The following is a 27,419-nucleotide window of genomic DNA, read 5'->3' on the forward strand; positions in this document are numbered from 1 at the left end:
GTTAAAGACGCACTGCAGGATCATTTAGACAAGACTTCAGTTATAGCTCAGACACAGCATGGTTTTGTTAAGGGGAAGTCTTGCCTGACCAACTTGATTGGATACTATGATGCAGTCACAAAAGAACTGGATGCAGGGAATAACTTTGATATTATATACTTGGATCTTAGAAAGGCTTTTGATACTGTTGCACATGGAAGACTGCTACACAAATTGGAGCAGTGTGACATTGGAGGCAAATTGCTGCTATGGATAAAGGGGTGGTTGAGGGGGAGAAGACAGAGAGTGGTAATCAATGGACACTGCTCATCGTGGACTGATGTTATTAGTGGAGTCCCTCAGGGCTCAGTGTTGGGTCCATTATTGTTTTCTGTATTTATAAATGATATTGATGATGGTATATCGGGATTAATGTCCAAGTTTGCAGACGATACAAAGGTTGGCAGGGTTGTCAAGGACACTACTGACACTATGCTTCTGCAACAGGATCTGGAAAGGTTGAGCAGATGGGCTGAGAGGTGGCAAATGAAGTTTAACATTGACAAATGTAAAGTACTACACATGGGAAACAGCAACCCCAGAGCAACGTATCAACTCTATGGTACAACACTGACAGTGGTAGAGAATGAAAGGGACTTGGGGGTGGTTGTGCAGGCAGATATGAAGTTCTCTGAGCAGTGCAGACGGGCTGCAAGAGTAGCTCATGGAGTATTGTCAATGATATACAGGAATTTTTCCAGCAGGGATAAGGAGGTGATTATTCCATTGTATAAGACGATGGTCAGGCCACACCTAGAGTACTGTATACAGGTCTGGAGGCCTCATTTCAAGAAGGATGTAGAGCTGCTGGAACGAGTACAGAGAAGGGCAACAAGATTAGTGAATGGAACAAAGGGGTGCTCTTACGAAGAAAGGCTTAAGTTTTGCAAATTACAGTGTCTGGAGACTAGGCACCAGCGAGGTGATCTGATAGAGGTGTATAAAGCCTTGAATGGTTTAAGCATGCTCAATGCTGATGGGATTCTTCCTCTAGCTCAGAATAATCACCTGAGAGGGCATAAATTCAAATTGAGGAAAGACAGATGTAGGATAGACGTGCGGAAATTTGCCTTTAGCCAGCGGGTGGTTGGTTGGTGGAACAGACTTCCATCCCTTGTGGTGGAGGTTGATAGCCTAAATAAGTTTAAGGCTCAGCTGGACAGGTATTTTGAACGAACAGAGGGGTGAAGTGGAAGTGGTTTTTTTTTTTTTTTTTTTTTTTTTTTGGCTGATGCTGCATAAGCTTGCTTTCTTGCATCAAATGCCTCTACTAATGCTAATGCTAACATATACACCTCTGTATACTCTGTCGTGTTATACGCCTCAGAAATATGGGCATGTGCAGCCCCCACGAATATCAAGCATGTGTACTCCTCCGAATTCTGGCTCCTTCGTTAGATCACACATAAACATCATCGTCCACCCCAGCAAAGAACAACTGCAATGGCAACCGCACTGAACTTTGCTCGACTGCCAAACCTTATAATGGAAAGACGCCTCGCACTAACTGCCAAAATGACCACTGGAATAATCTTGGAGCCAAACATATGGGAACTGTGCAGCTGGAGAATCCCTTAACCCGGACTGTGGTCAGCTCCAACTTATAGCCAACCATAATAGACTAGCCCTTAGCGAATGTTTTCTCCCCAGGCAGATGCTCACTACAGTCCAAGCAATCGATGGCAACCTCTACAAATTTGTCAAGGATCGCAAATACTGGAGAGAGAGATCCTTGATGACCTAAACTCAACCAGGCAAACTGCACAGTAATTAATGTTGCAGTATAATAAATTTAAAAAGGATGTCTGTATATAATATTGTATATAATGTCAAAAATACTGTATAATATTTTTATGAATATATTGCGAATAATTTAACTGAAACTTATTATATTGTTGGCCCTGGGGGATGAACCCGAACTTCGATGTGGGCCCCGTCCTCAAGGCCTTTGTCCACCAGCCAATGTGAAGCCCCTGGCATTCCTCCTGTGAAGGGTACATTGTATACATTCTTTTGTACACAATAAAGATTATATATATAGCATGGGTTTGTTAAACGGAGATCTTGTCTGACCAATTTGATTGGATACTATGATGTACTCACCAAGGAACTGAATGCCAAAAATAATTTTGATATCATACACTTGGATTTCAGGAAAGCTTTTGATACTGTTGCACATGGCAGAGGCGGATCAAGCCAAGTGGGGGGGAGGCCCAAGCGGTAAAAATTTCGGGGCCCTCAAACTCAAGTTAGAAAAAAAAAATTTTCAAGTAAACTCTCATTAAGTTATTAACAAAAAAGAAAAGTAATCAAAAATTTCATACCATAACACATTAAATGAATTTATTAAAAACATATTTTTTACATGAATTTCCGTCTTGCTTTATTTCTTGCAAATTCATCAATTATTTTTGCAGTGTCAATTCGGATTAAAATTTCCTGCTCTATATACAGAATGGTCATATTATTTAATCTTTCTTCTCCCACAGTACTCCTTAAATAATTTTTTGAGGCACCTCCATAGCCAGGTGGGAAGGAGCAGCAGTGCGTAGCACACGCTTCTTGATTAGACCGGGGTTCGAGCCCGTCACCACCAAATACGGAGGATGCGGAAAGGTCAGGGAATGACCACCGCATATCCCCGGAGCAATATGGCCTTAGTTGCTAATGCTCCTAAAAAAAACCAAATAACAATAATTTTTTGCACACTTTAAAACAGAAAAATATCTTTCTCCTGACGCATTAGATAAGGGAATGGTTAAAAAAATTTTCAATATTTCAACATTCGGAAATATGCAAGACGGAAATGTGCAACATTCGGAAATAAGCTTTGGCGGCTTGTAGATGTCTGGTGTGGTTTTTATGGTGTCCTCGTTTTCTTTTAGAAATATTAAAAAATGGTCAAGTTCATCTTCAAAATTACAAACATCAATGTCATTTTTGTAAATATCCTTAAACTTTTTTATCACGTTCTTTTTTTCTTCTATTGATGAATTCCAATCAAAAAATATTCGAAAAGGCTCTACAACAACTTCGTACATCTGAGTTCTTCGAGATAGTTCTGCCTTGGTGTTATCACATATGACATAAAATGAATTGACTATGAAATTTTCTCTTATTGTAAATTCATGTCTGACTTTTTTGTTTTCATCAAAAAACATTTTTCTCTTTTGTTGTTTGTCCATTTTCCACATTAAATGATAGCCCTGATAAATCAGTTGCCTCTTTTTCAACTTTTTCAAATTCTTCTCTGAAATTATTGATAAAATTTTCTAATGACTTCAGTAGGGTAAATCCTTTCAATAGTTGGCAATCCACCGATTGCAGTGATTTACTAGTAGCATTTATTCTTTGTAAAATAGTATTCCAAATCACTGTCATTAGGGCGGTTTCATATTTGTCCATTTTCTTCAGAAGTGAAGTCGCCTCCACTATGGTAACTTTTTTTTCTTCTTCTGAATTACAAATTTCAGTTAAAGTCTCTTTTACATGGGTGAAACCAAGTTTTATAGCTAATACGGCATCTGCTCTTGCTGACCATCTTGTATTAGAAACTCTTTTCACTGTGACGGAATGTTTACACATTTCTAGATTTCTGGTTAAAATTTTCCAGCGATGGGTTGACGCAGAAAAAAATGTGAATAAATTCTGCACAAACATAAAATACTCAATTGCAATGCTACGACTTTCTGCAGCGAAATTTCCAATTAAATTTAAGGAATGATTAGCACACGGAATAAAAACCGCACTTGGGCTATGTTCTTTAATACGTGCTTGCAAACCTGAGTACTTCCCTGACATATTAGAAGCATTATCAAATGACTGTCCTTGACAGTTTTTAATATTCACTCCTAATTTTATTAAAGTTTGCAAAACTTCTTGTTCCAAATATGAAGACGTGTGTTTATCTATAGGAATGAATTCCACAAATCTTTCCATTATATTACCACAGGATGAAACATTCTTATCACAAAAGTTAGTTGATCGACACGCAAAACATCAGGAGTGGAATCAACAATTATACTATAATAAGTTGCAGATTTGATTTCTTCAATTATTTCTGCTCTTACTTGATTTCCAATAAGACCTACAAATTCGTCACAAATAATATGAGATAAATAGTTTACATTTCCTCGTCCTTGGTTGGCATATTTTTGTAGATGTAACTTCAAAAACTCATCGTATTCGCTTAGATATTCCAAGCAGGTTAAATAATTTCCTTTCCTATTGGAATCTTTGCTTTCATCATGACCCCTAAATCCTAATCCTAAGCGACTCAACAATTTTATTGTTGATACAATTTTTCCTTTTCCTGTAATAGTTGAGTATCAATTCTATTGAATTTTGTTAATCTTTTATACATAGTACACATGGCTGACATGTGTTCTTTTGAAACTTTGTGGTCAATTTTGTAAACCAATTATTAATTTAGACTTTATTGTTGAAAAGAGTTTGCAAGGGTAGCAGTAAACACTTTTGCTTGTTTCTGAAAATATCAGCCAATTTCTCTTTTCCATAATTCCATTTGATTTCTTTCTGTAGAAATGATCATAAGAAAGTCCTCTGTAATACACTTCATCTCTCTCTTTATACACTGATTTTAAATTCTCTATATTCCCGATATTTTTTGGTTTGTTATTAAGAATATGATCAATAATAGCATCTGTTAATATTGTTGGCCATAAAGCTATGTCATTTATTACTTTAATGTCTATGTCGAAGCGTCTTTCTGGACTATCTCTACCTTCTGCATTTTTGCAATCCCTTTTTTCAGTAGCAATTTCAACCTCTTGATTCTCAAACTTGTTCTTCTTCTTTCTCTTCTTTAGAAAACGTTTTGAATGTAGGCAATTCAGAATTATCTGACGTAGATGTTGATGGCAACTCTGTCCCTGTATTAACTTTTAAAAATTGATGCAATGAATTTCTTTGGCTTTCAGCAATTTCCAGGTTTTTTTTTTAACTTTTTTTGCTTTTCTGCCTCACTTTGATGTCTCTTCATTTTTTTGCTGTGAAGAAAAAAAGTTTTTTTTTTGTAAAATAGTTTAAAAGCTTTTAACCTCGTAAACAATACTTACTAAAAATATTTTTTTTGATGATAATGTTGTTAAGATGTTAACAAAGAGAATTCATTTTTACCTGTCTCCAATCAAAATATAATTTAGAAAAAACCCTCTGGAGATAAATCAGCTTCAGGAAAACAGCAAAATTAGCAGTGTATCTAGGGCGGTCGAGAATGCAAGGGCAGGATCAAGATCTAGCATGTGAGAACGAGTCCAGGGCTGGCGGGCGAGAGAGACAGCGGATGAGTGCTGGCCGTTCAGAGAGCTGGTTGAAAGAGAGCTTCAAGGTCTAGCGGTCGAGAGAGAGCGAGTCTTCTCGTCTTCTGGGTTTTATGTGTTAGAGTTGGGGGTGGTCTCTTTCCCATGTGATGTCACTGGACATTCGTCATTGGACACTGTCACTGGGGAGTGTCTTGAGAGACTCGGCCTAACTGTTACCTAGAATTCCAACCACATTCTTCAACCATCCCCGAGGCAACCCTTTGTTTTTATTCTTCCAGGAAGTATTGACCATTGGGAACCTTTCAAGTGTATGAGCCAAAGGGCTTATTCTATGTCTAATCTTGGGTTGTTTCTTTTCATTCTCATTTACTTAATCCATGGAATGTTGACCCTTGCGATTTCAACCTTTCTGGCATGCGGGACAAAAGGCTTACTCCTCTTCTATTGTTGGGATGTTTATTCGTTTTTATTCAGGTTTACTAATTCATGGCATGCTGGACAAGAGGCTCCTTTTTAGGATTCCGTAAAAGTAGAAAAGGAACCCTATTAGTTTCATCATTCTGTCTGTCTGTCTGTCCGGATATCAGCCCCACTTTGCTCCTAAACTAGAAAAGTTACAAACTTGAAATTTTTACCATATATGTAGTAATCTGACCGCATATCAGAAATCATATTGAAATTTGAATCGGATTATTATTTTTGGAGTAGTCGTTCAAAAACCTTGAAAAATCGCTCGTTTTGTCGCTGAAAATTTCAGAAAAACGGTCATAATTCGGAAAATACAAGAGTTATCAATATCGTTGTTATTTGTCGTTGATCAGCACACATTAAGCTAATTTGGAGAATTTTTTCAGAATTTTCTGCCCAGTGGTTACGAAATGCTGTTAGGTACAATGAATGTCAAAAAATGAAAAAACTTTCATGCCCTCCCACACCGTCATTTTTTAGGGAATACAATTTTAAAAAATTCAGCCTTATTCTACGTAATGAGATCTTTCCAACCACATATTACACTTTAAAAAAAAATTTTTTTTTTTTTCAAATATCCGCCATTTTTACCCTTTGATTGCCGCATTTCGTAACCACTGGACATAAAATTCTGAAAAAAAAAATCTACAAATTACTGTATAGTCTCCCGACCAACGATAATTAAGAAATTATTGATATCTCTTATATTTTCCGAATTACGATCGTTTTTCTTACAAAAAAATCTCATTATGAAAAATAGCAGCCTGTCAGGGCAATTTGCTTTTAAACTACAAAAAATTACAAACCTCAATTTTATTTTATATGTAGCCCTCTTTCCGCATATCATAAATCGTATTTAAATTTAAATCAAATTATTATTTTGGGAGGCGTCGATTTTTTTGTATAATTAAAAAAATATATATTTACTTAATTTGGGCCTATTTATGCTATACTAGTTTTATCCCCTGATGTCCAGTTAAAAGTTAGAATCCCACAAAAACTCAAATAAATTCCCTTCAAAAGGTTAAATAATACCGCGTTATAGGAGGGTTGATTGTATAAAAAAAAACATAATTTTCCTCAAATCCTAATGAAAAGAAATTTTAAGACCTCGGGCCCCTTATTATTCCGGGCCCTACGCGGCCGCTTAGTCCGCTTACCACTTAATCCGCCTGTGGCACATGGAAGACTGCTGTACAAATTGGAGAGGTATGGCATTAAGGGTAAGTTGCTACAATGGATAAAGGGTTGGCTGAGTGGGAGATGACAGAGAGTGGTAATCAATGGACACTGCTCTTCATGGACAAATCAGCAGTGCATAGCACACGCTTCTTGATTAGACCGGGGATCAAGCCCGTCACTATCAAATATGGAGGATGCGGAAAGGTCAGGGAATGACCACCGCATATTCCCGGAGCAATATGGCCTTAGTTGCTAATGCTCCTAAAAACCAAATAATAACAACAACATCATGGACAAATGTTATTAGTGGAGTTCCCCAGGGTTCGGTGTTGGGCCCATTGTTGTTTTGTATATTTATCAATGATATTGATGAAGGTATATCAGGCTTAATGTCCAAGTTTGCAGATGATACAAAGGTTGGCAGGGTTGTTAATGATAGTAAAGACAGTATGCTAATCCAACTGGATCTAGATAGGTTGGGCAAATGGGCTGAGAAGTGGCAACTGAAGTCTAACATTGACAAATGCAATATACTGCATATGGGTAGCAATAACCCAAGAGAAACATACCAACTGTGTGGTACTACACTCAGGGAATTGGAAAGTGAAAAAGCCCTGGGGGTAATTGTGCAGTGAAATATGAAGTTCACTGAGCAGTGCAGATGTGCTGCCAGGGCAGGTCAAGGAGCCTTCTTAATGATATATAGGAATTTTGCTAGCAGGGACAGGGAGGTGATTATCTCATTGTATAAGGCAAAGCCACAGCTAGAGTACTGTGTACAGGTCTGGATGCCTCGTTTTAGGAAGTATGTAGAGTTGCTAGAACGAGTACAAAGGAGGACAAGATTGGTGAGGGGAACAAAGGGGTGCCCTTCCCAAGAAAGGCTTAATCTTGCAAATTGCAGCACCTGGAGAGTAGGCAGCAGCGAGGTGATCTGATTGAAGTGTATAAGGCCTTTAATGGGATGAGCAAGCTGAATACTGATGGGATTCTTCCTCTTGATCAGATTAAGAACTTGAGGGGGCATAGATTCAAATTGAGGAAAGACAGTTGTAGAAGAGATGTGTGAAAATTTGCCATTAGCCAGCGGGTAGTTGATTGGTGGAACAGACTTTCATCTGTCATTGTGGAAGTTGATAGCCTAAATAAATTTTAGGCTGAGCTGGACAGGCATTTGGAAAGAATGGAGGGCTGAAATGGGAGGGCTTTTTTTTTTTTGGGCTGATGTTGCATAAGCTTGCTTCCTTGCCTTGCATCGTATGCTTCCACTAATGCTAATGTATTTTGCTGTTTAACTTCAATAACACTGACATTATTTAAGAGTAAAAAAGAGAGGATAGCAGCATGCATAAGCAAGACTAAAAGAGCAGCTGACAACTTCCATAAAACTGTCTTTGAGATACTACTATTTAGGGTTGATTAGCTTCAATTATTTGAACCTTCAAACAAGTACTACACATTGAGGATTAAACATTCGGAAAATAAAATAATTTGAGTTAACCTATATTACTTAGTGCCACTGCAGTTGGAATGTATCAGGGTTAAGATAATGAGCTGGAGTTTGGAAAGCAGGTTCGTGAACACCACATTAAGTCTGCATAATCTCATTGCACTTGGATCTCCTTTTAACCTTAACAGACTTCACAGTTACAAAGGAACTGGGCGCAAAAAATAATTTTGATATCATATATTTGGATTTCAAAAAAGCTTTTGCCACTGTTGCGCATAGAAGACTACTGTACAAATTGGAGCACTATGGTATTAAGGACAAGTTGTTACAATGGATAAAAGAGTGGTTGAGTGGGAGAAGACAGACAGTGGTAATCAATGGACACTGCTCTTCGTGGATTAATATTATTAGTGGAGTCCCCCAGGGTTCGGTGTTGGGACCACTGTAATTTTATATATTTATCAATGATATTAATGAAGGTATATCTGGCTTAATGTAAAAGTTTGCAGATGATACAAAGGATGGCAGGGTTGTTAATGACAGTAATGGCAGTGTGCTACTGCAACAGGATCTAGAAAAGTTGGGCAGATGGGCTGAGAAGCAGCAACTGAACATTGACAAATGCAAAGTACTGCATATGGGCAGAAGTAATCCCAGAGAAATGTACCAACTGTCTGGTACTACACTTAGGGTGGTAGAAAATGAAAAAGATCTGTGAGTATTTGTGCAGTCAGATATGAAATTTTCTGAGCAGTGCAGACAGACGGCCAGAGCAGGTCATGGGGTACTGTTAATACAGGAATTTAGTGGGGAAAAGGAGGTGATTATCCCTTTGTATAAGGCAATGGTCCGGCCATGCCTTGAGTACTGCGTACAGGTCTGGAGGCTTCCAGACCTGTATGCATCCTTCATTTTAGGAAGGATGTACAGTTGCCTGAGCAAGTACAGAGAAGGGCAACAAGATCGGTGAGGGGAATGAAGGGGTGGGCTTGCCAAGAAAGGCAAATTGCCTTTCTTGTTTGTTCTGAAAATTGTTCTGCAAATTGCTGCATCTGGAGACTAGGCATCTGCCAAGTGTTTTGATTAAGGTGTATAAGGCCTTGAATGGGTTGAGTAGGCTCAATTCTGATGGGATTCTTCCTCTTGCTCAGATTATAAACCTGGAGGGCATAAATTCAAATTGAGGAAAGACAGTTATAGAATAGATGTGCGGAAATTTGCCTTTAGCCAGCGGGTAGTTGATTGCTGGAAGAAACTTCCATCTGTCGTTGTGGAAGTTGACAGCTTAATAAATTCAAGGAGGAACTGGACAGATGTTTGGAGGGAATGGATGTGTGAAATGTTTTTTTTTTTTGGCTGATGCTACATAAGCTTGCTTTCTTGTATCACATGACTCTACTACTACTACTACTTAATGTAGAAAACAACTCATATATGACCCTTGTATAATGGGTGCAGGAAAATTTTACATAATCCAGCTGATGAACTGAATAGATACTTTGCATTGATATTAAGAGAAAAAAGAACCACAGGGTGAGGAGAAACTGCGTCAGTAAAGCTGAGAAGCATGAAATTAGTGATACTGAAATTTCAGTAGATTATTTATTAGAAAAACCTTAGGCCCAAAAGGCAAGTAAGACTATTGTAGTTGATGGCACATATCCTGTTTTTTTTTTTTTTTTTTTTTTGTTAGTTGTTGGCGCATCGGCTTCTGTGGCCATAATGCACCTCCCAAAGTTTTTGCATTTTCTACTCTGATCCAAGCCCAAGGCGGGATTTGAACCCACAACCTTTGGGATGCCAGGCAGGCACTTTACCCACCCGGCTAACCTGGTCGGCACACACATATCCTGTAATTTTGAGGGAGGCAGCAATATAGTATATTAAACCGATAAGATTAATTATGAGGGTGTCATTGAACTTAGGAGGGATTTCCTTAGATTGAAGAAGTGCCAATGCATCACCAATACATAAAGGTGGATCTAAGAGAGAAGTTGGTAACTACTGACTGATCGGCTTGATTTCAGTGGTAGGAAAAAATTGAGGAATCAATGACCAAGATGCAGCATAAGATCATTTTGATAGAAACAGATATTCTGTCAAAATGATCAGGATGATTTTGCAAAGAGAAAAATCACATTTAACCAATCTCGTAAGCAATTTTGATGGAGTCACTAATGAGCTTCATTGAAGAAATAATTTTGACATGTTTACTTGGATTTTAGCAAAGCATTTTTTTTCCAACATGAGAGATTACTCTATAAGCTGAAATATGTTAGAATCACAGAAAAAATCTTTAAACAGAACACAGACCTCATCATCATCCATGAACCAGTTAGCATCATTAATCACAACCCTCTGCACCTATACTAAAAAAACATCCTGTTTGCAGGATAGGATGCAGATGATTACTATTCATATTAGGTCAACTTAAGAATTGGTGCTTACCCAGGATTGGTACTGGGAGGACTACTGTTGTTTTTGATTTTCTTAATTGACATTGATAGGGCTTGATGTCAAAATTTTGATAGATTACTGAATAAGGGAAATTACTGTTTGTTAAGGGAAAGTCTTGTCTGACAAATTTGATAGGATATTATGATGTGGTTACAAAGGAACTGGATGCAAAAAATAATTTTGATATCATATATTTGGATTTCAGGAAAGCTTTTGACACTGTTGTGCATGGAAGACTATTGTACAAATTGGAGCAGAATGGTATTAAGGGTAAGTTGCTACAATGGATAAAAGGATGGTTAAGTGGGAGAAGACAAAGGGTGGTAATCAATGGGTGCTGCTCTTCATGGTCTAATGTTATTAGTGGTGTCCCACAGGGTTCAGTGTTAGGTCCACTGTTGTTTTGTATATTTATCAATGATATTGATGAAGGTATATCAGGCTTAATGTCGAAGTTTGCAGATGATACAAAGGTTGGAAGGGTTGTTAATGACAGTAATGACAGTGTGCTACTACAAAAGGATCTAGATAATTTGGGCAGATGGGCTAAGAAGTGGCAACTGAAGTTTAACCTTGACAAATGCAAAGTACTGCATATGGGTAGAAGTAACCCCAGTGAAACGTACCAACTGTGTGGTACTACGCTTAAGGTGGTAGAAAATGAAAAAGACCTGGGAGTAATTGTGCAGTCAGATATGAAGTTTTCTGAGCAATGCAGACAGGCTGCCAGGGCAGGTCATGGGGTTTTGTCAATGATATATAGGAATTTTGCTAGCAGGGAGAAGGAGGTGATTGTCCCTCTGTATAAGGCAATGGTCAGGCCACGCCTTGAGTACTGCATACAGGTCTGGAGGCCTCATTTTAGGATGTAGATTTACTTGAGCATGTACAGAGAAGAGCAACAAGATTGGTGAGGGGAATGAAGGGATCCTCTTACCAAGAGAGGCTTAAGTTCTGCAAATTGCAGTGGCTGGAGACTAGGCACCTGCGTGGTGATCTGATTGAGGTATATAAGGCCTTGAATGGGTTGAGCACGCTGAACTCTGATGGGATCCTTCCACTTGTTCAGATTATGAACCTAAGGGGGCATAAATTCAAATTAAGAAAGGACAGATGTAGAATAGATGTGCGGATATTTGCCTTTAGCCAGCATGTGGTTAATTGCTGGAACAAACTTCCATCTGTCATTGTGGAAGTTGATAGGTTGAATAAATTTAAGGAGGAACTGGACAGGCATTTGGAGGGAAAGGTGTGATTTTTTTTTTTTTTTTTTTTTTTTTTTGGCTGATGCTGCATAAGCTCATACACTTGCTTTCTTGCATCACATGCCACTACTACTACTACTACTATAACCAGTGCCAAGCAGCATTTTTTCAGGATAACTTAGTTAGACTTAAGGGATGATCAGAGAAGTAGCAGATAAGTGTTTAATACAGCAAAATGCAAGTCCTTATGCTTGGGAATAGCAACCCTAAAATAATTTATATACTTGGTGGCACTGCATTAAAAACAGTGGAGAAAGAAAGGGATTTGGGAATAACAGCATGGTTGGACATGAAGTTCTCTGAGCAGCGCAGACAGCAAGGAAGGCTCATGGTGTTCTATTGAGATTTATCATACATTTTCTTGTAGACAGGGATGTCATAATCCCACAGTATAAGGCAATTGTAAGACCACACTTGGAAAACTGTGTTCATGTATGGAGACCACACCTAAAGAAAGACATTGAGCTTCTTGAAATGGTCCAAAGATGGGCAATGCACCTGGGGAGATCAGCAAAGGGATGTGTATATGAGGAAAGACTTTGAAATTTTGGTCTGTAGAGTTGTAACTTTTAGATTCAAAGATCAGATGGACAGGTACCTATGTGAGAAGGAGTCAAATAGGTGGTTTGTTTTACATTAACATTTTCAGAGAAATCTATATCAAAATCAAAAAAAAGTTATATCAGTAATGGGTAAAAAAAGTCGAGAAAAAATTTGTTCAAAAGTTGCAATTCTCATTAAAGTAATGAAATCCAAAATTTGGTATATCTGATTACCATGGTAAAAAAATAATTTTTTGATATGATATTAAATATGGTATCAATTTATTCTGATACTATATATAACACTTTGTTATTTTGTTTTGTTTTGTTATATGGTTTTTTAAGGAGCATTAGCAACTAAGGCCATATTGCTCCGGGGATATGTGGTGGTCATTCCCTGACCTTTCTGCATCCTCCATATTTGGTGATCACGGGCTCGAATCCCAGTCTAATCAAGAAGCGTGTGCTACGTACTGCTGCTCCTGCCCATCTGGCTACGGAGGCACCATATATAATGCAGACATATTGAAATTTCATACTATATTATTTATGTTGGAGGATTGGTGAAGATACTCTTACCCAGTACGCGGTTTGTGCTTTACAGCGCCACTTCAGAAGAAAATTCCTACGAAGAAGAGCTTTTACTTGAATTACAAAAGTACTGCGGTCCATTTTTTTTATGTGAACTTTAATCTGGAAGAGAAAACAATGAGTTTTTACGGTATTTTTTATGATATATTGTATAGAAGAAAATTTTTAATATTTTACATCTAGTAAAATAACTTTCAATACAATAAATATAAAAAGTTTGATTTATATCAATAATTGAGAGCAAAGTGGAGGAGATAATGTTGAAGTTAAACATAAGAAAGGCACCTGGGGTGGATGGAATCTATCCAGTTATATTAAAGGAGGTGGCAAAGCAACTAAGCAAACCCTTAGCCATAATTATGAGAGCATCCTTGGACTCAGGGGAGGTTCCCACGGACTGGAGATGTGCAAATGTATCCCCAATTCACAAAGGGGGATCGAAGGGTGATACGAGTAATTACAGACCAGTTAGTTTAACTTCTGTTCCGGGTAAAATAATGGAGTCACTGGTTAAAGATGCATTGCAGGATCATCTAGACAAGACTACAACAATAATTCAGACACAGCATGGGTTTGTTAAGGGAAAGTCTTGTCTGACAAATTTGATTGGTTATTATGATGTGGTTACAAAGGAACTGGATGCAAAATATAATTTTGATATCATATATTTGGATTTCAGGAAAGCTTTTGACAATGTTGCGCATGGAAGACTATTGTACAAATTGGAGCAGAATGGTATTAAGAGTAAGTTGCTACAATGGATAAAAGGATGGTTAAGTGGGAGAAGACAGAGGGTGGTAATCAATGGGTGCTGCTCTTCGTGGACTAATGTTATTAGTGGAGTCCCACAGGATTTGGTGTTGGGTCCACTGTTGTTTTGTATATTTATCAATGATATTGATGAAGGTATATCAGGATTAGTGTCGAAGTTTGCAGATGATACAAAGGTTGGCAAGGTTGTTAATGACGGCAATTGCAGTGTGCTACTGCAACAAGATCTAGATAATTTGGACAGATAGGCTAAGAAGTAGCAAACTTCTTACAAATGCAAAGTACTGCATATGGGTAGAAGTAAACCGAGAGAAAAGTACCAACTGTGTGGTACTACACTTAAGGTGGTAGAAAATGAAAAAGACCTGGGAGTAATTGTGCAGTCAGATATGAAGTTTTCTGAGCAATGCAGACAGGCTGCCAGGGCAGATCATGGGGTTTTGTCAATGATATATAGGAATTTTGCTAGCAGGGAGAATGAGGTGATTGTCCCTCTGTATAAGGCAATGGTCAGGCCACGCCTTGAGTACTACTGCGTACAGGTCTGGAGGCCTCATTTTAAGACGGATGTCGATTTGCTTGAGTGTGTACAGAGAAGGGCAACAAAATTGGTGAGGGGAATGAAGGGATCCTCTTACGAAGAGAGGATTAAGTTCTGCAAATTGCAGTGGCTGGAGACTAGGCACCTTCAAGGTGATCTGATTGAGGTGTATAAGGACTTGAATGGGTTGAGCATGCTGAATTCTGATGGGATCCTTCCACTTGTTCAGATTACGAACCTAAGGGGGCATAAATTCAAATTAAGAAAAGACAGATGTAGAATAGATGTGCGGAAATTTGCTTTTAGCCAGCGGGTGGTTAATTGTTGGAACAAACTTCCATCTGTTGTTATGGAAGTTGATAGGTTGAATAAATTTAAGGAGGAACTGGACAGGCATTTGGAGGGAATGGTGTGATTTTTTTTTTTTGGCTGATGCTGCATAAGCTCATACACTTGTTTTTCTGCATCACATGCCACTACTACTACATTTCAAAAAAAGAAAAACTCTTTACTTAAAGAGAGAGAGAATTAACTATTGTTGAAGTACAATATGTAGTTGCTCAATTAACAAATTATTGTGAAATATGAAGGACACTAATTAAACTATGTAAACTGAGCAGTGGAGACAGGCTGCCAGAGCAGCTCATGGGGTCTTGTCAACGATATACAGGAATTTTGCTAGCAGGGTTAAGGAAGTGATTATCCCTTTGTATAAGGCAATGGTAAGACCATACCTTTAACACTGCATAAAGGTCTGGAGGCTTAATTTTAGGAAAGATGTAGAGCTGCTGGAATCAGTACAGAGAAGGGCAATGAGAATGGTGAGGAGAACAAAGGGGTGCTCTTAACAAGAAAAGCTTAAGTTCTGCAAATTGCAGTGTCTGGAGACTAGGCCCCCATGAGATGATCTGAATGAGGTGTTTAAGACTTTGAATGGTTTGAGAAAGATCGATTCTGATGAGATTCTTTGTCTTCCTGATTATGCACTTGAGGGGGCATAAATTCATATTGAGGAATGAAAATTGCAAAATGGATGTGTGGAAATTTGCCTTTAACCAGCGGGTGGTTGACAGCTGGAATAAACTTCCATCTGTCATTATGAAAGTTATTAGCTTAAATAAATTCATGGAAGAACTGGACAAACGTTTGGAGCAAATAAATAGGTGAAATGGGAAGTGTTTCTTTTTTTTTTTTTTTTTTTTTGTGGCTGATACTGTATAAGCTTGCTTTCTTGTATCATATGCCATTACTAATGCTAAGTGTTATCAAGTGAATTTTACTGTGTACAAAGAATTACAAATAGTAAATAAAATTCAAAAACAATTGAGTTACTTAATAATTGGCAAAGTTTCTGGATTCCATGTTGAATTAGCATTAGTAGAGGCATATGATGCAAGAAAACAAGGTTATAAAGCACCAGCAAAAAAAAAAAAAAAAACATTTTCCATTTCACCTATCCATTGCTCCAATAGTTTGTCTAGTTCTTTTTTGAATTCTGTTATAAGGCCTATGAAATGAAATATAAACAAAACTAAAATTAATCATTACACAAAGTTAATAATAACATTATTAGTAATGGCAAATGATGCAAGAAAGAAAGAAAGCTTATAAAGCATCATCCAGAAAAAAAAAAAAACTTCCTACATCAACTGTCCATCCCCTCCATGGCAATAGACAACCTGCTAGCTGAAGGCAAACTTCTGCACATCTATTCTGCAACCATCCTTCCTCAATTTGAATTAACATTCACTTGTGTGCAATCTGAGTAAGAGGAAGGACTCTATCAGTACTGAGATTGCTCAATCCATTCAAAGCCTTGAGCACCTGAATCAGATCAGCTTGCAGGTGTCTAGTCTCCAGACACTGCAATTTGCAGAACTGAAGCCTTTCTTATTAAGACCACCCTTTTATTCCCTTCACCAATCTCATTGCCCTTCTTTGCACCTTTCCAGCAGATCTATATCCCTTATAAAATGAGGACTCTACGCCTGTATACAGTACTCAAAATTCTGCCTAACTTTTGCCTTGTACAATGGGATAATCACCACCCTTATTCTTGATAGCAAAGCTCCTGTATATCATTCATAAAACCCCATCAGCTGTCTTGGCAGCCCATGTGTACTGCTCAGAGAACTTTATATCTGACTGCACAATTACCCCCAGGTCTTTTTCACTTTCCACTACCCTAAGTGTAATACCACACTGTTGGTACATTAATCTGGAATTACTACTAACCATATGCAGCACTTGGTGTTAATTTTTCTAGAAGTCATTGAAGTAGCTTACTTTCATTACTGTCATTAACCACCCTGCCAACCTTTACAAACTTAGACATTAAGGTTGATATACCTTCATTAATACCTGTTATAAATATAGAAAACAACAATGGCTGCAGAACTGAACCCTGGGGAATTCAACTAATAACATTAGCGTAAGAATAGCAGCATTTTAAAAAGTACTCTGTCTTCTCCCACTCATCGATTTCTTTATCCATAGCAGTAACTTGTCCTCAATGTCACATTGCTCCAATTTATACAATGGTCTTCTACACGCAACAGTATCAAAAGCTTTCCTGAAATCCAAGTATATGATATCAAAATTACTTTTTGCATCCAGTTCCTTTGTGACCTTGTAGTCTTGTGACTTTGTGTCCTTCTGTGCATTGTAGTATCCATTCAAATTGGTCAGACAAGATCACCCTTTAACAAACCCATGCTGTGACTTAAGTATAACTGCACTCCAGTCTAGATGATCCTCCATTGCTTCTTTAACCATTGACTCCATTACTTTTCCTAATACAGAAATTAAGCTTCTTCTTCTTCTTCCAGTCACGCAGTTCCCCGAGGAACTGTTATGGCCACCAACAAATTCCTTCAACTGCATCGATCAAGTGCTATACGAACAGCACCGAAAAATGTCACATCCAAAAGTTCACTGATCCCATCCTTCCACCTAGTTGCAGGTCTTCCTTTAACAGCAGTTTTTGGAGTTGGTTTTGTTCTGGTCTCTGTGGCATCAGATAATGTGGTGGTATGCCATTGTCTACCACATGGCCAATTTTGAAAGGGGCCGGCTTTAATCATCATGCATCCCACAAGATCCTCTTGAAGAGGAAAGGTGACTACAGCAGAGCTCCGCTTAGTGCAGAAGGCTAATTACAACTGGTTTTTGCCTGGTTTCCAAAAAAATTAAGCTTACAGGTCTATAATTGCTCACTTCTTCCTTCAATACATTGGCAAATCTCCAATCCATAGGGCCTTCCCTGAATCCAAGGATGCTCGCATAATTATGGTTAAAGGTTTGCTTAACTCATTTAATATAATTAGATAGATCCCATCCATCCCAACTGCCTTTTTTATGTTTATCTTCAACAATTCCTCTTCCACTTTCTTCTCAGTTATCACAAAATCATTTATTATTATTATTTTTATTTATTATTATTAGCCATATGGTACAAGGAAGCCCGAGGCTTATGCTGCACCAGCCAAAAAAAAAAAAAAAAAAAAAAATTCCCAGTTATACCAAGAGAGAGAGAGAGAGAGAAAGAGAGAGAAAGGAATCACCAAGAAAGGGAAAAATGATATCCAGCTAGTTCCCTGTTAGTTTGGTAAACTTCTGGCATCCCATTCCCTAAAGAATGACTCAAGTGTGAATCTAGATGCAAAATACCTATCCTGTTTGTCAGCAACCTGAGCAGGATCATCAACAGTTAACCCAATGACATCAAGCAGCCCAATGTGATTCAACCTCTTCCTTTTACTGTTAATAAAAGGAAATAAGTTTTTGCTGCTTTCCTTTTTATTCTTTGCCAGACTTTTCGTAATCTGCCTTAGCTTGCCTAACTTCCTTTTTGAGTTGATTACAGAGTAGTTTATATTTACCATAGACTTCTGCATCACCTGATAATTCATTTGTAACACATGCATTTTTCTTCTCTGCCATAAGTCTCATCAGTTCATTTGACATCCATTTATGTGTAAACCTTGAACAATATTTTTTAGTTGGTATGAAAATGATTACTATGATTACTTTGATTAGTATGATTACTATATTATTACTGTGATTAGTATTTTCTATGATTACTTCTCTGAATAATTCCCATTTAGAATTGTTTTCAGAGAGTACAACTGATCTAGTGTGGAAGAATAAAATCTTCAATGTACAGTTTCACACAATAAATAAATTAAAAATATATACTTACTGCAAAACCAAAATAAACGTTGTGCGGTATTATTATTATTATTATTATTATTATTATATTCCCAAAATATGTAAAACATTTTTAACAATATACTATATAAGTACAGATGTTATGCATAATTCACATAATTTGTAAAGAGTAAATAAATAAAACAGAATTTATGTAAAATTTATTATATTATAAAATTAAACGGAAACCGAAATATGCTCCAAACAGCATATGAATGAACGTTTACGGGTTTTACCACCAACAGAAAACTGGCGCCAGCTGAATTGCGTAATTCATAGCAACCAATTGCTTTACATGAAGTTCGCGTTGCCAAAACAAAAGAAAGAAAGAGAAAAAATTGAATACCAAATACATAATAATAATAATACAGTACTATTTATTATATACGTCTGCATACACTAGAATCCTCATAAAGTGCATTTTAAAATTAATGAAAAACCTTTAAACTAATGAAAAATAATAAAATTATGCAATTAATGGGGGGGGGGAACATAAGGAAAACATAAACGCAAAAATGAACTTGACCGATAATTTACAAGCAATTCGCCAAGGGCAGACAGGTATATATCTCAGTTGCCTATGATCGCGAGCTTAGGTTGGAAAATAACTATCTTCGGCTCTGATCCAAAGTTTCTTTATTTATCTTCAAGATTATATATTTTTTAATTTATTTATTGCACTAGGCGGTCCCAGCCAGTTGTCCTGACAACGCCTCCAACTGTTTACAATACTGTACATATATAATCACTGAACAAGTTGATGTACAATTATCTCAGATTCCCTCGTTGGGGGTCGAATTCGTTGTCAGCGTAATGTCCTTGTCACAATGCCATACCATACCATGAAGGTATATTTAATGTGCTTTCATGGTACCTGAAACTATAAAATTTCCAACATAAGGTTGTGATGCCCTCATTAATCCAAGTAACACTTGGAAGTTCACCACGAAGACTCTAAATCATTAAACCTAAATATATCCAGGAATTAGGATTTTAAACCAGGAATTTTGGCCACGATGAAGAAGTCAATTTTGTTTTCAAACCTAGCAGTCCCAACAGTACAGCAATTAACAGTAAAGAATAATACCGCGACCGGTCTCCATGTACACTTCTTGAAAACACAATAGCAACACAGCTCATCCATCGAGGAAGTAACCACAGCGCAATCCAGCAGGCTCGTCGTGGTGGTCTGGACAACCACCAGAGCCCCCAATTTATCCGAAAAAATGTCAGAGGTCATTGGTCGGTTTCCCCTCTTCATGATGGTACACGCTGCACATACCTGTAATTCTAATTAATTTCAAAGTGAAAGTTTGTAACGGCATTTTGAAGCCTCTCATCAATTGGAACTGGTGGAATGCAGGCCGGCTCAAAAGGCTTTGTGTCGAAGTTTGCAGATGATACAAAGGTTGGCAGGGTTGTTAATGACAGGATAGAATGTTAGGACAGGTTGTTAATGACAGAAAGGATAGACAGGACAGAAAGGGAGGAGGTGTTATGCTGTTAATTAAGAAAAACATAAAATCAAAAGAAGTGCATCCAGTTGATATAGATGAACAGTGCACAACAGAGTCAGTTTGGGTTGTGACATAAGCACTGCGAAAGCAAAAATAAGAGTAGGAGTGTGTTATAGGCCTAATGACTCGAATGAGTACAATGAACAATTGTACAGAGAAATAGAGTGGGCCAGTAAATCAGAATGTCTTATAATGGGGGATTTCAACTTCCCAGATATTGACTGGAACTTGTGCGTTGGTCACTCACACACTAGTCAGACTTTTGTGGATTTATTGGATGATTGTTTTCTGCAGCAGCATGTTCCAGAGGCAACCAGAGAAAGTAATACTCTTGATCTGGTTATCAGCAGTGATCATTCGTGTATTAAGAATTTGCAGATAAAGGAACCACTAGGTGGCAGTGATCACAGTGTGCTGAAGTGGGATTTACTCAAAGAGGTAACTACCGTCAGGGGTAAAGGAAAGGGTTTTTGCTTCCGTAAAGGGGAGTACAGTGGTCTCAGACAGTTTTTAAATTCTGTACAATGGGATCAACTGACGATGTTGCAAACAGTAAATTCTAAGTGGGAAGCATTCAAGGAATTAATCGTGGAAGCTACTAGACTTTTCATACCGATGAAGAAATATTGTTTAAGGTTTAGGCCTGAATGGTTATCAAATGAACTAATGAGACTCGTGACAGAGAAGAAAAATGCATGGGATGCATATAAATTATCAGGCGACGCAGAGGCCTGTAGCAGATATAAGCTAGTCTGTAATCAGGTCACAAAGGAGGTTCGGCAGGCGAAGGCGGATTACGAGAAATCTTTGGCAAAAGATGCTAAGAAAAACAGCAAGGATTTCTTTACTTATATAAACTCTAAAAGGAAGGGGATGAATATGATTGGTCCATTGACATCGATGGTTCGACTGTTGATGATCCTGCTCAGATAGCAAACAAACTGAATGAGTATTTTGCATCTACATTCGCACGTGAGGAATTATTACAGTTTGAAAATGGAAGAAGGTTATCAAATTGTTGCAGTGTGCTTAATGATTTTGTAATAACTGAGAGCAAAGTGGAGGAGAAATTGTTGAAGTTAAACATAAGAAAGGCACCTGGGGTGGATGGGATCTATCCAGTTATATTAAAGGAGGCGGCAAAGCAACTAAGCAAACCCTTAGCCATAATTATGAGAGCATCCTTGGATTCAGGGGAGGTTCCCACAGACTGGAGATGTGCAAATGTATCCCCAATTCACAAAGGAGGTTCGAAGGGTGACACGAGTAATTACAGACCAGTTAGTTTAACTTCTGTTCCGGGTAAAATAATGGAGTCACTGGTTAAAGATGCATTGCAGGATCATCTAGACAAGACTGCAGCAATAATTCAGACACAGCATGGGTTTGTTAAGGGAAAGTCTTGTCTGACAAATTTGATTGGTTATTATGATGTGGTCACAAAGGAACTGGATGCAAAAAATAATTTTGATATCATATACTTGGATTTCAGGAAAGCTTTTGACACTGTTGCGCATGGAAGACTATTGTACAAATTGGAGCAGAATGGTATTAACAGTAAGTTGCTACAATGGATAAAAGGATGGTTAAGTGGGAGAAGACAGAGGGTGGTAATCAATGGGTGCTGCTCTTCGTGGACTAATGTTATTAGTGGAGTCCCACAGGGTTCGGTGTTGGGTCCACTGTTGTTTTGTATATTTAGGGGAGGTTCCCACAGACTGGAGATGTGCAAATGTATCCCCAATTCACAAAGGAGGTTCGAAGGGTGACACGAGTAATTACAGACCAGTTAGTTTAACTTCTGTTCCGGGTAAAATAATGGAGTCACTGGTTAAAGATGCATTGCAGGATCATCTAGACAAGACTGCAGCAATAATTCAGACACAGCATGGGTTTGTTAAGGGAAAGTCTTGTCTGACAAATTTGATTGGTTATTATGATGTGGTCACAAAGGAACTGGATGCAAAAAATAATTTTGATATCATATACTTGGATTTCAGGAAAGCTTTTGACACTGTTGCGCATGGAAGACTATTGTACAAATTGGAGCAGAATGGTATTAACAGTAAGTTGCTACAATGGATAAAAGGATGGTTAAGTGGGAGAAGACAGAGGGTGGTAATCAATGGGTGCTGCTCTTCGTGGACTAATGTTATTAGTGGAGTCCCACAGGGTTCGGTGTTGGGTCCACTGTTGTTTTGTATATTTATCAATGATATTGATGAAGGTATATCAGGCTTAATGTCGAAGTTTGCAGATGACACGAAGGTTGGCAGGGTTGTTAATGACAGTCATGGCAGTGTGCTACTGCAACAGGATCTAGATAATTTGGGCAGATGGGCTAAGAAGTGGCAACTGAAGTTTAACCTTGACAAATGCAAAGTACTGCACATGGGTAGAAGTAACCCCAGAGAAACGTACCAACTGTGTGGTACTACACTTAAGGTGGTAGAAAATGAAAAAGACCTGGGAATAATTGTGCAGTCAGATATGAAGTTTTCTGAGCAATGCAGACAGGCGCTAGGGCAGGTCATGGGGTTTTGTCAATGATATATAGGAATTTTGCTAGCAGGGAAAAGGAGGTGATTGTCTCTCTGTATAAGGCAATGGTCAGGCCACGCCTTGAGTACTGCGTACAGGTCTGGAGGCCTCATTTTAGGAAGGATGTAGATTTGCTTGAGCGTGTACAGAGAAGAGCAACACGATTGGTGAGGGGAATGAAGGGATCCTCTTACCAAGAGAAGCTTAGGTTCTGCAAATTGCAGTGGCTGGAGACTAGGCACCTGCGCGGTGATCTGATTGAGGTCTATAAGGCCTTGAATGGGTTGAGCACACTGAATTCTGATGGGATCCTCCCACTTGTTCAGATTACGAACCTACGGGGACATAAGTTCAAATTAAGAAAGGACAGATGTAGAATAGATGTGCGGAAATTTGCCTTTAGCCAGCGGGTGGTTAATTGCTGGAACAAACTTCCATCTGTCGTTGTGGAAGTTGATAGGTTAAATAAATTTAAGGAGGAACTGGACAGGCATTTGGAGGGTATCGTGTGATTTTTTTTTTTTTTTTTTTTGGCTGATGCTGCATAAGCTCCTACACTTGCTTTCTTGCATCAAGTGCCACTACTACTACTACTACTACTACAGTGTGCTACTGCAAAAGGATCTAGAAAATTTGGGTACATGGTCTGAAAATTAGCAACTGATGTTTAGCATTGTCAAATGCAAAGTACTGCATATGGGTAGAAGTAACCCCAGAGAAACGTACCAACTGTGTGGTACTACACTTAGGTAGTAGAAAATGAAAGACCTGTGAGTGATTGTGCAGTCAGATATGAAGTTTTCTGAACAATGCAGACAGGCTGCCAGAGCAGCTCATGGGGTATTGTCAATGATATACAGGAATTTTGCTAGTAGAGAAAAGGAGATGCAGTGGCATAGCTACCATGCAGGCAGGCAAGGTAATTGCCTCCGGGCCCTTTAGGGGCCCGGCGTCTTTGGCTGTCTCCTGTTTTTGCAATTTTCATTAATTAAGTAGGAGACCGAACATGTTCTTTGCCTCCGGGCCCGAAAAAGGGCAGCTACGCTAGTGAGGAGATGATTATCCCTTTGTATAAAGCAATGGTCAAGCAACGCCTTGAGTACTACGTAGAGGTCTGGAGGCCTCATTTTAGGAAGGTAGAATTGCTTGAGCGTGTACAGAGAAGAGCAACAAGATTGGTGAGGGGAACGAAGGGGTTCTCTTACCTAGAAAGGCTTAAGTTCTGCAAATTGCAGCGGTTGGAGAGTATGCACTTTTTTGAGGTGTATAAGGCCTTGAATGGGCTGAGCACGCTGAATTCTGATGGGATTCTTCCACTTGCTCAGATTACGAACCTGAGAGGGCATAAATTCAAATTGAGGAAAGATAGTTGTAGAATAGATGTGTGGAAATTTGCCTTTAGCCAGCAGGTGGTTAATTGCTGGAACAAACTTGCATTTGTCGTTGCGGAAGTTGATAGCTTAAATAAATTCAAGGAGGTACTGGATAAACTTTTAGAGTGAATGGATGTGTGAAATTGTTTTTTTTTTTTTTTGGCTGATGCTACATGAACTCACACGCTTGCTTTCTTGCATCACAAGCTTCTATTAATACTACTACTGTGGCGTCCTGAGGCAACTTTGTTTTGGCACCGGTTCCCTATATCATTCATATAAGCTGAAAAATGTTTCTCAATTTGAAAATGAAATATTAATTTTTCAACATAATTTTGTTCATTTCATTCAATTCATTTTATTAAAATCTTAAAATAAAAAAATGTAATTTATTAATTTAACTTTAATAAACAAGTAGCATTTAATTATTACGTAATCGTTAAAATTTTGCCTTACAAGTCTAATTTTGCAATGGCATGTTTCAACTGATAAGATTGCTAATTCATCCAACTGATCTTGTGTCATCATGGAATGGATATATAAGTTATGATCGATTTCATCTAAATGCTCCGTTCTGGATCACTGATGCTAGCAATGTTCTAAGAATTCTAAGCCAAGAAAATATTTGCCAATGATGCCATTAAATTGTTTGATCACAATAATTGCAAGATTTTCGTTGGATTTGATGGTTGGAAAATAACTGTCTTCGAAAAGGTTTCGGAAATATTTTAATTATTGGTATAAATAGAAGCTGGAGATGTATTTTTGATCACCATCTGTAAGCAGAATTTCGTTGTTCCTTATTTCCGTGGCATAACTAAATTGTATAGAAATTGGAATTAATGCATTATGCTTTATGATCAACTCAAACCTGTCTTTCAATTACTGGTTTGCGTTGTCTAAAACATAGAAAATATGGATCCTGAAATTTTCTTCTCTGTCGTTTTTGTGTACATTTTCAAACACTTTTTTTTTGGGGGGGGGACAAATTCGTATTACTCAAATTCGAAGTCAATTCACTTGCAAACTTTTTTTTTGTATCGTCTAGATGGCATATCACTCAACAAGAAGTTATTTCAAAGCGTATTAACCTCGGGGGCTCACATCTGGTGAGTATTGGCTTGGCACACCCATGATCCTGAGCTGGATATAATCGTTCTTCTCTTTATTGGTGATTCCTTTCAATTCTGATTCTCTCTCTCTCTCTCTCTCTCTCTCTCTCTCTCTCTCTCTCAGGGTAACTGGGGAATTTTTTTTTTTTTTTTTTTTGGTTGGTGCAGCATAAGCCACAGGCTTCCTTGCACCATATGGCTAATAATAATACAATACAATTTATTTTTTCATCAAGAGAATTTGTTTTCAATAAATGAATTTGTTAAGAAAAGTAAAATTCTTGACAAGTTGTGATTCTTCATTTACAACAGTTTTTACATACAAATTTGTTATCTAACAGAAAAGATAATGAAATCACAACGCATAGACATTCCACACTGCAAACAGAGATAGCAATTCTAATCTACTGTATCAATGAGTATCAAAAATTTTCTTATTAAGAATTTTAATTTGGAGCTAGAATAACTTCAACTGAGCCTGAAATCTACACTAGCCAACAAGTTGTTTATTATATTCATTGTATGCCTATCTCCAAATCTATTTAGTACCCTAGGGTGAGGCAAAACAATTGCTTTTGGGTTCCTTAAATTATGTGAGACATTCCTTTTCAGATTCGACTCTTCAAAAATAGTGTTAAGATTTTTCAAGATTAAATTTAACTTCAGTTTTTGAACTGGATAAAGTATTTTATATTTCAACAAAAATTGCCTTCTTGTATTCAGGTCATTCCAAAAGTTTGTCCCCATTAAAAGTCTCAAAATCCTGTTAATTAAGTTGTTTATTACCCTTATTTCAGTTATATTTGCTCGTGCCCATACATTTACTAAATAATTGAGTTGGGAGTCCACTAATGCATAATATAAGGTAACTTTTTGTTCTAAGATTTAATTTATTCTTAATGTAGTAAAAAAAGTACACATAAAATCTAATTTTTTTGTACAAATTTGTTATATGCATTGCCCAACTTAGACTGTAGTCAATCCATAACCCAAGGTAACAATGATTTGAAACTTCTTCCACAGTTAGACGTTTGCAATTCTGGAAATTCTGATCATGTAGGCATTCATGTTTATGTAATTTAATAGAGGGATGAATGTACAAGGTTTGATGAGGAGGTCCAATTACCAAAAATTTTGATTTTTCAAAGCTGAGTGCTAATTTATTATCATGCAACCAAGTTTGTAAATGTATTACATCCTACTGTAAATCTTTAGCCATTTTTGTCAGGTTCTTTCCAATTGTATATAAGATTACATCATTTGCATAAATTTTTATAAAGGAGTTCTCTTTATTACTTTGAATATGTCATTTATATAGATGTTGAACATGATTGGCCCTGCATGAGTGCCCTGAGGTACTCTTCTCTTTACATTATATGATTTTCCCTTTGTATTTTCTACTTCAACTGTTATTTTTCTTTTGGTTAAATAACATGCTAAGAGTTGATTGATTCTTCCCCTTATACCATATTTCAGTAATTTTTGTTGCAATATTGAGATATCAATTAAGTCATATGCTTTGGTCAAATCTATAAATAAAATCATTATGAAGTTATTTTTGTTTAAATGTAAGTTAAAAGAGTCTGCTAAATTCTCTAATAATGTCTGTGTGCTCTTGCCCTTCTGATATGAGAATAGAGTTGTTTAACAGTCCATATTGATGTAAATATTTGCTTATATGGGAAAAAAATATAATTTTCTATTATCTTATTTATAACTGACTATTGTTATTGGTCTAAAATTGCAAAAGTCATCTGGTGATCCCTTTTTATATATAGGAATTACCTTAAATGAAAGTAAATTTGTAGGATAGCTTCCCAACTATTAAGAATTTGCAGATAAAGGAACCACTAGGTGGCAGTGATCACAGTGTACTGATGTGAGATTTACTTAAAGATATAATTACCATCAGGGGTTTTTGCTTCTGTAAAGGTGAGTACAGTGGTCTCAGACAGTTTTTAAATTCTGTACAGTGGGATCAACTGACAATGTTACCAACAGTAAATTCTAAGTGGGAAGCATTCAAGGAATTAATTGTGGATGCTTCTAAAAGTTTCATACCTATTAAGAAATATT

At 37.5% G+C, this 27,419-nt stretch overlaps 1 protein-coding gene across 1 annotated transcript in view; it reads right to left on the bottom strand.

Moving 5' to 3' along the window:
• Positions 1-18,825, bottom strand: part of LOC150091547 (cholesterol transporter ABCA5-like) — a 389,022-nt gene extending 370,197 nt beyond the window's left edge. Inside the window, exons 1-2 of the mRNA XM_090376152.1 lie at positions 18,793-18,825; positions 13,268-13,381 (exon numbers count right to left, since the gene is read on the bottom strand). Of these exons, the coding sequence (XP_090232278.1) occupies positions 13,268-13,360 (93 nt within the window). The 5' untranslated portion in view covers positions 13,361-13,381; positions 18,793-18,825. The remainder of the gene's footprint in view (positions 1-13,267; positions 13,382-18,792) is intronic.
• Between the last annotated feature and the right edge of the window lie 8,594 nt (positions 18,826-27,419).

The sequence above is a fragment of the Mastigoproctus giganteus genome, chromosome 1, assembly GCF_048544385.1.
Source record: "Mastigoproctus giganteus isolate SK-2022 chromosome 1, ASM4854438v1, whole genome shotgun sequence".
Taxonomy (NCBI): domain Eukaryota; kingdom Metazoa; phylum Arthropoda; class Arachnida; order Uropygi; family Thelyphonidae; genus Mastigoproctus; species Mastigoproctus giganteus.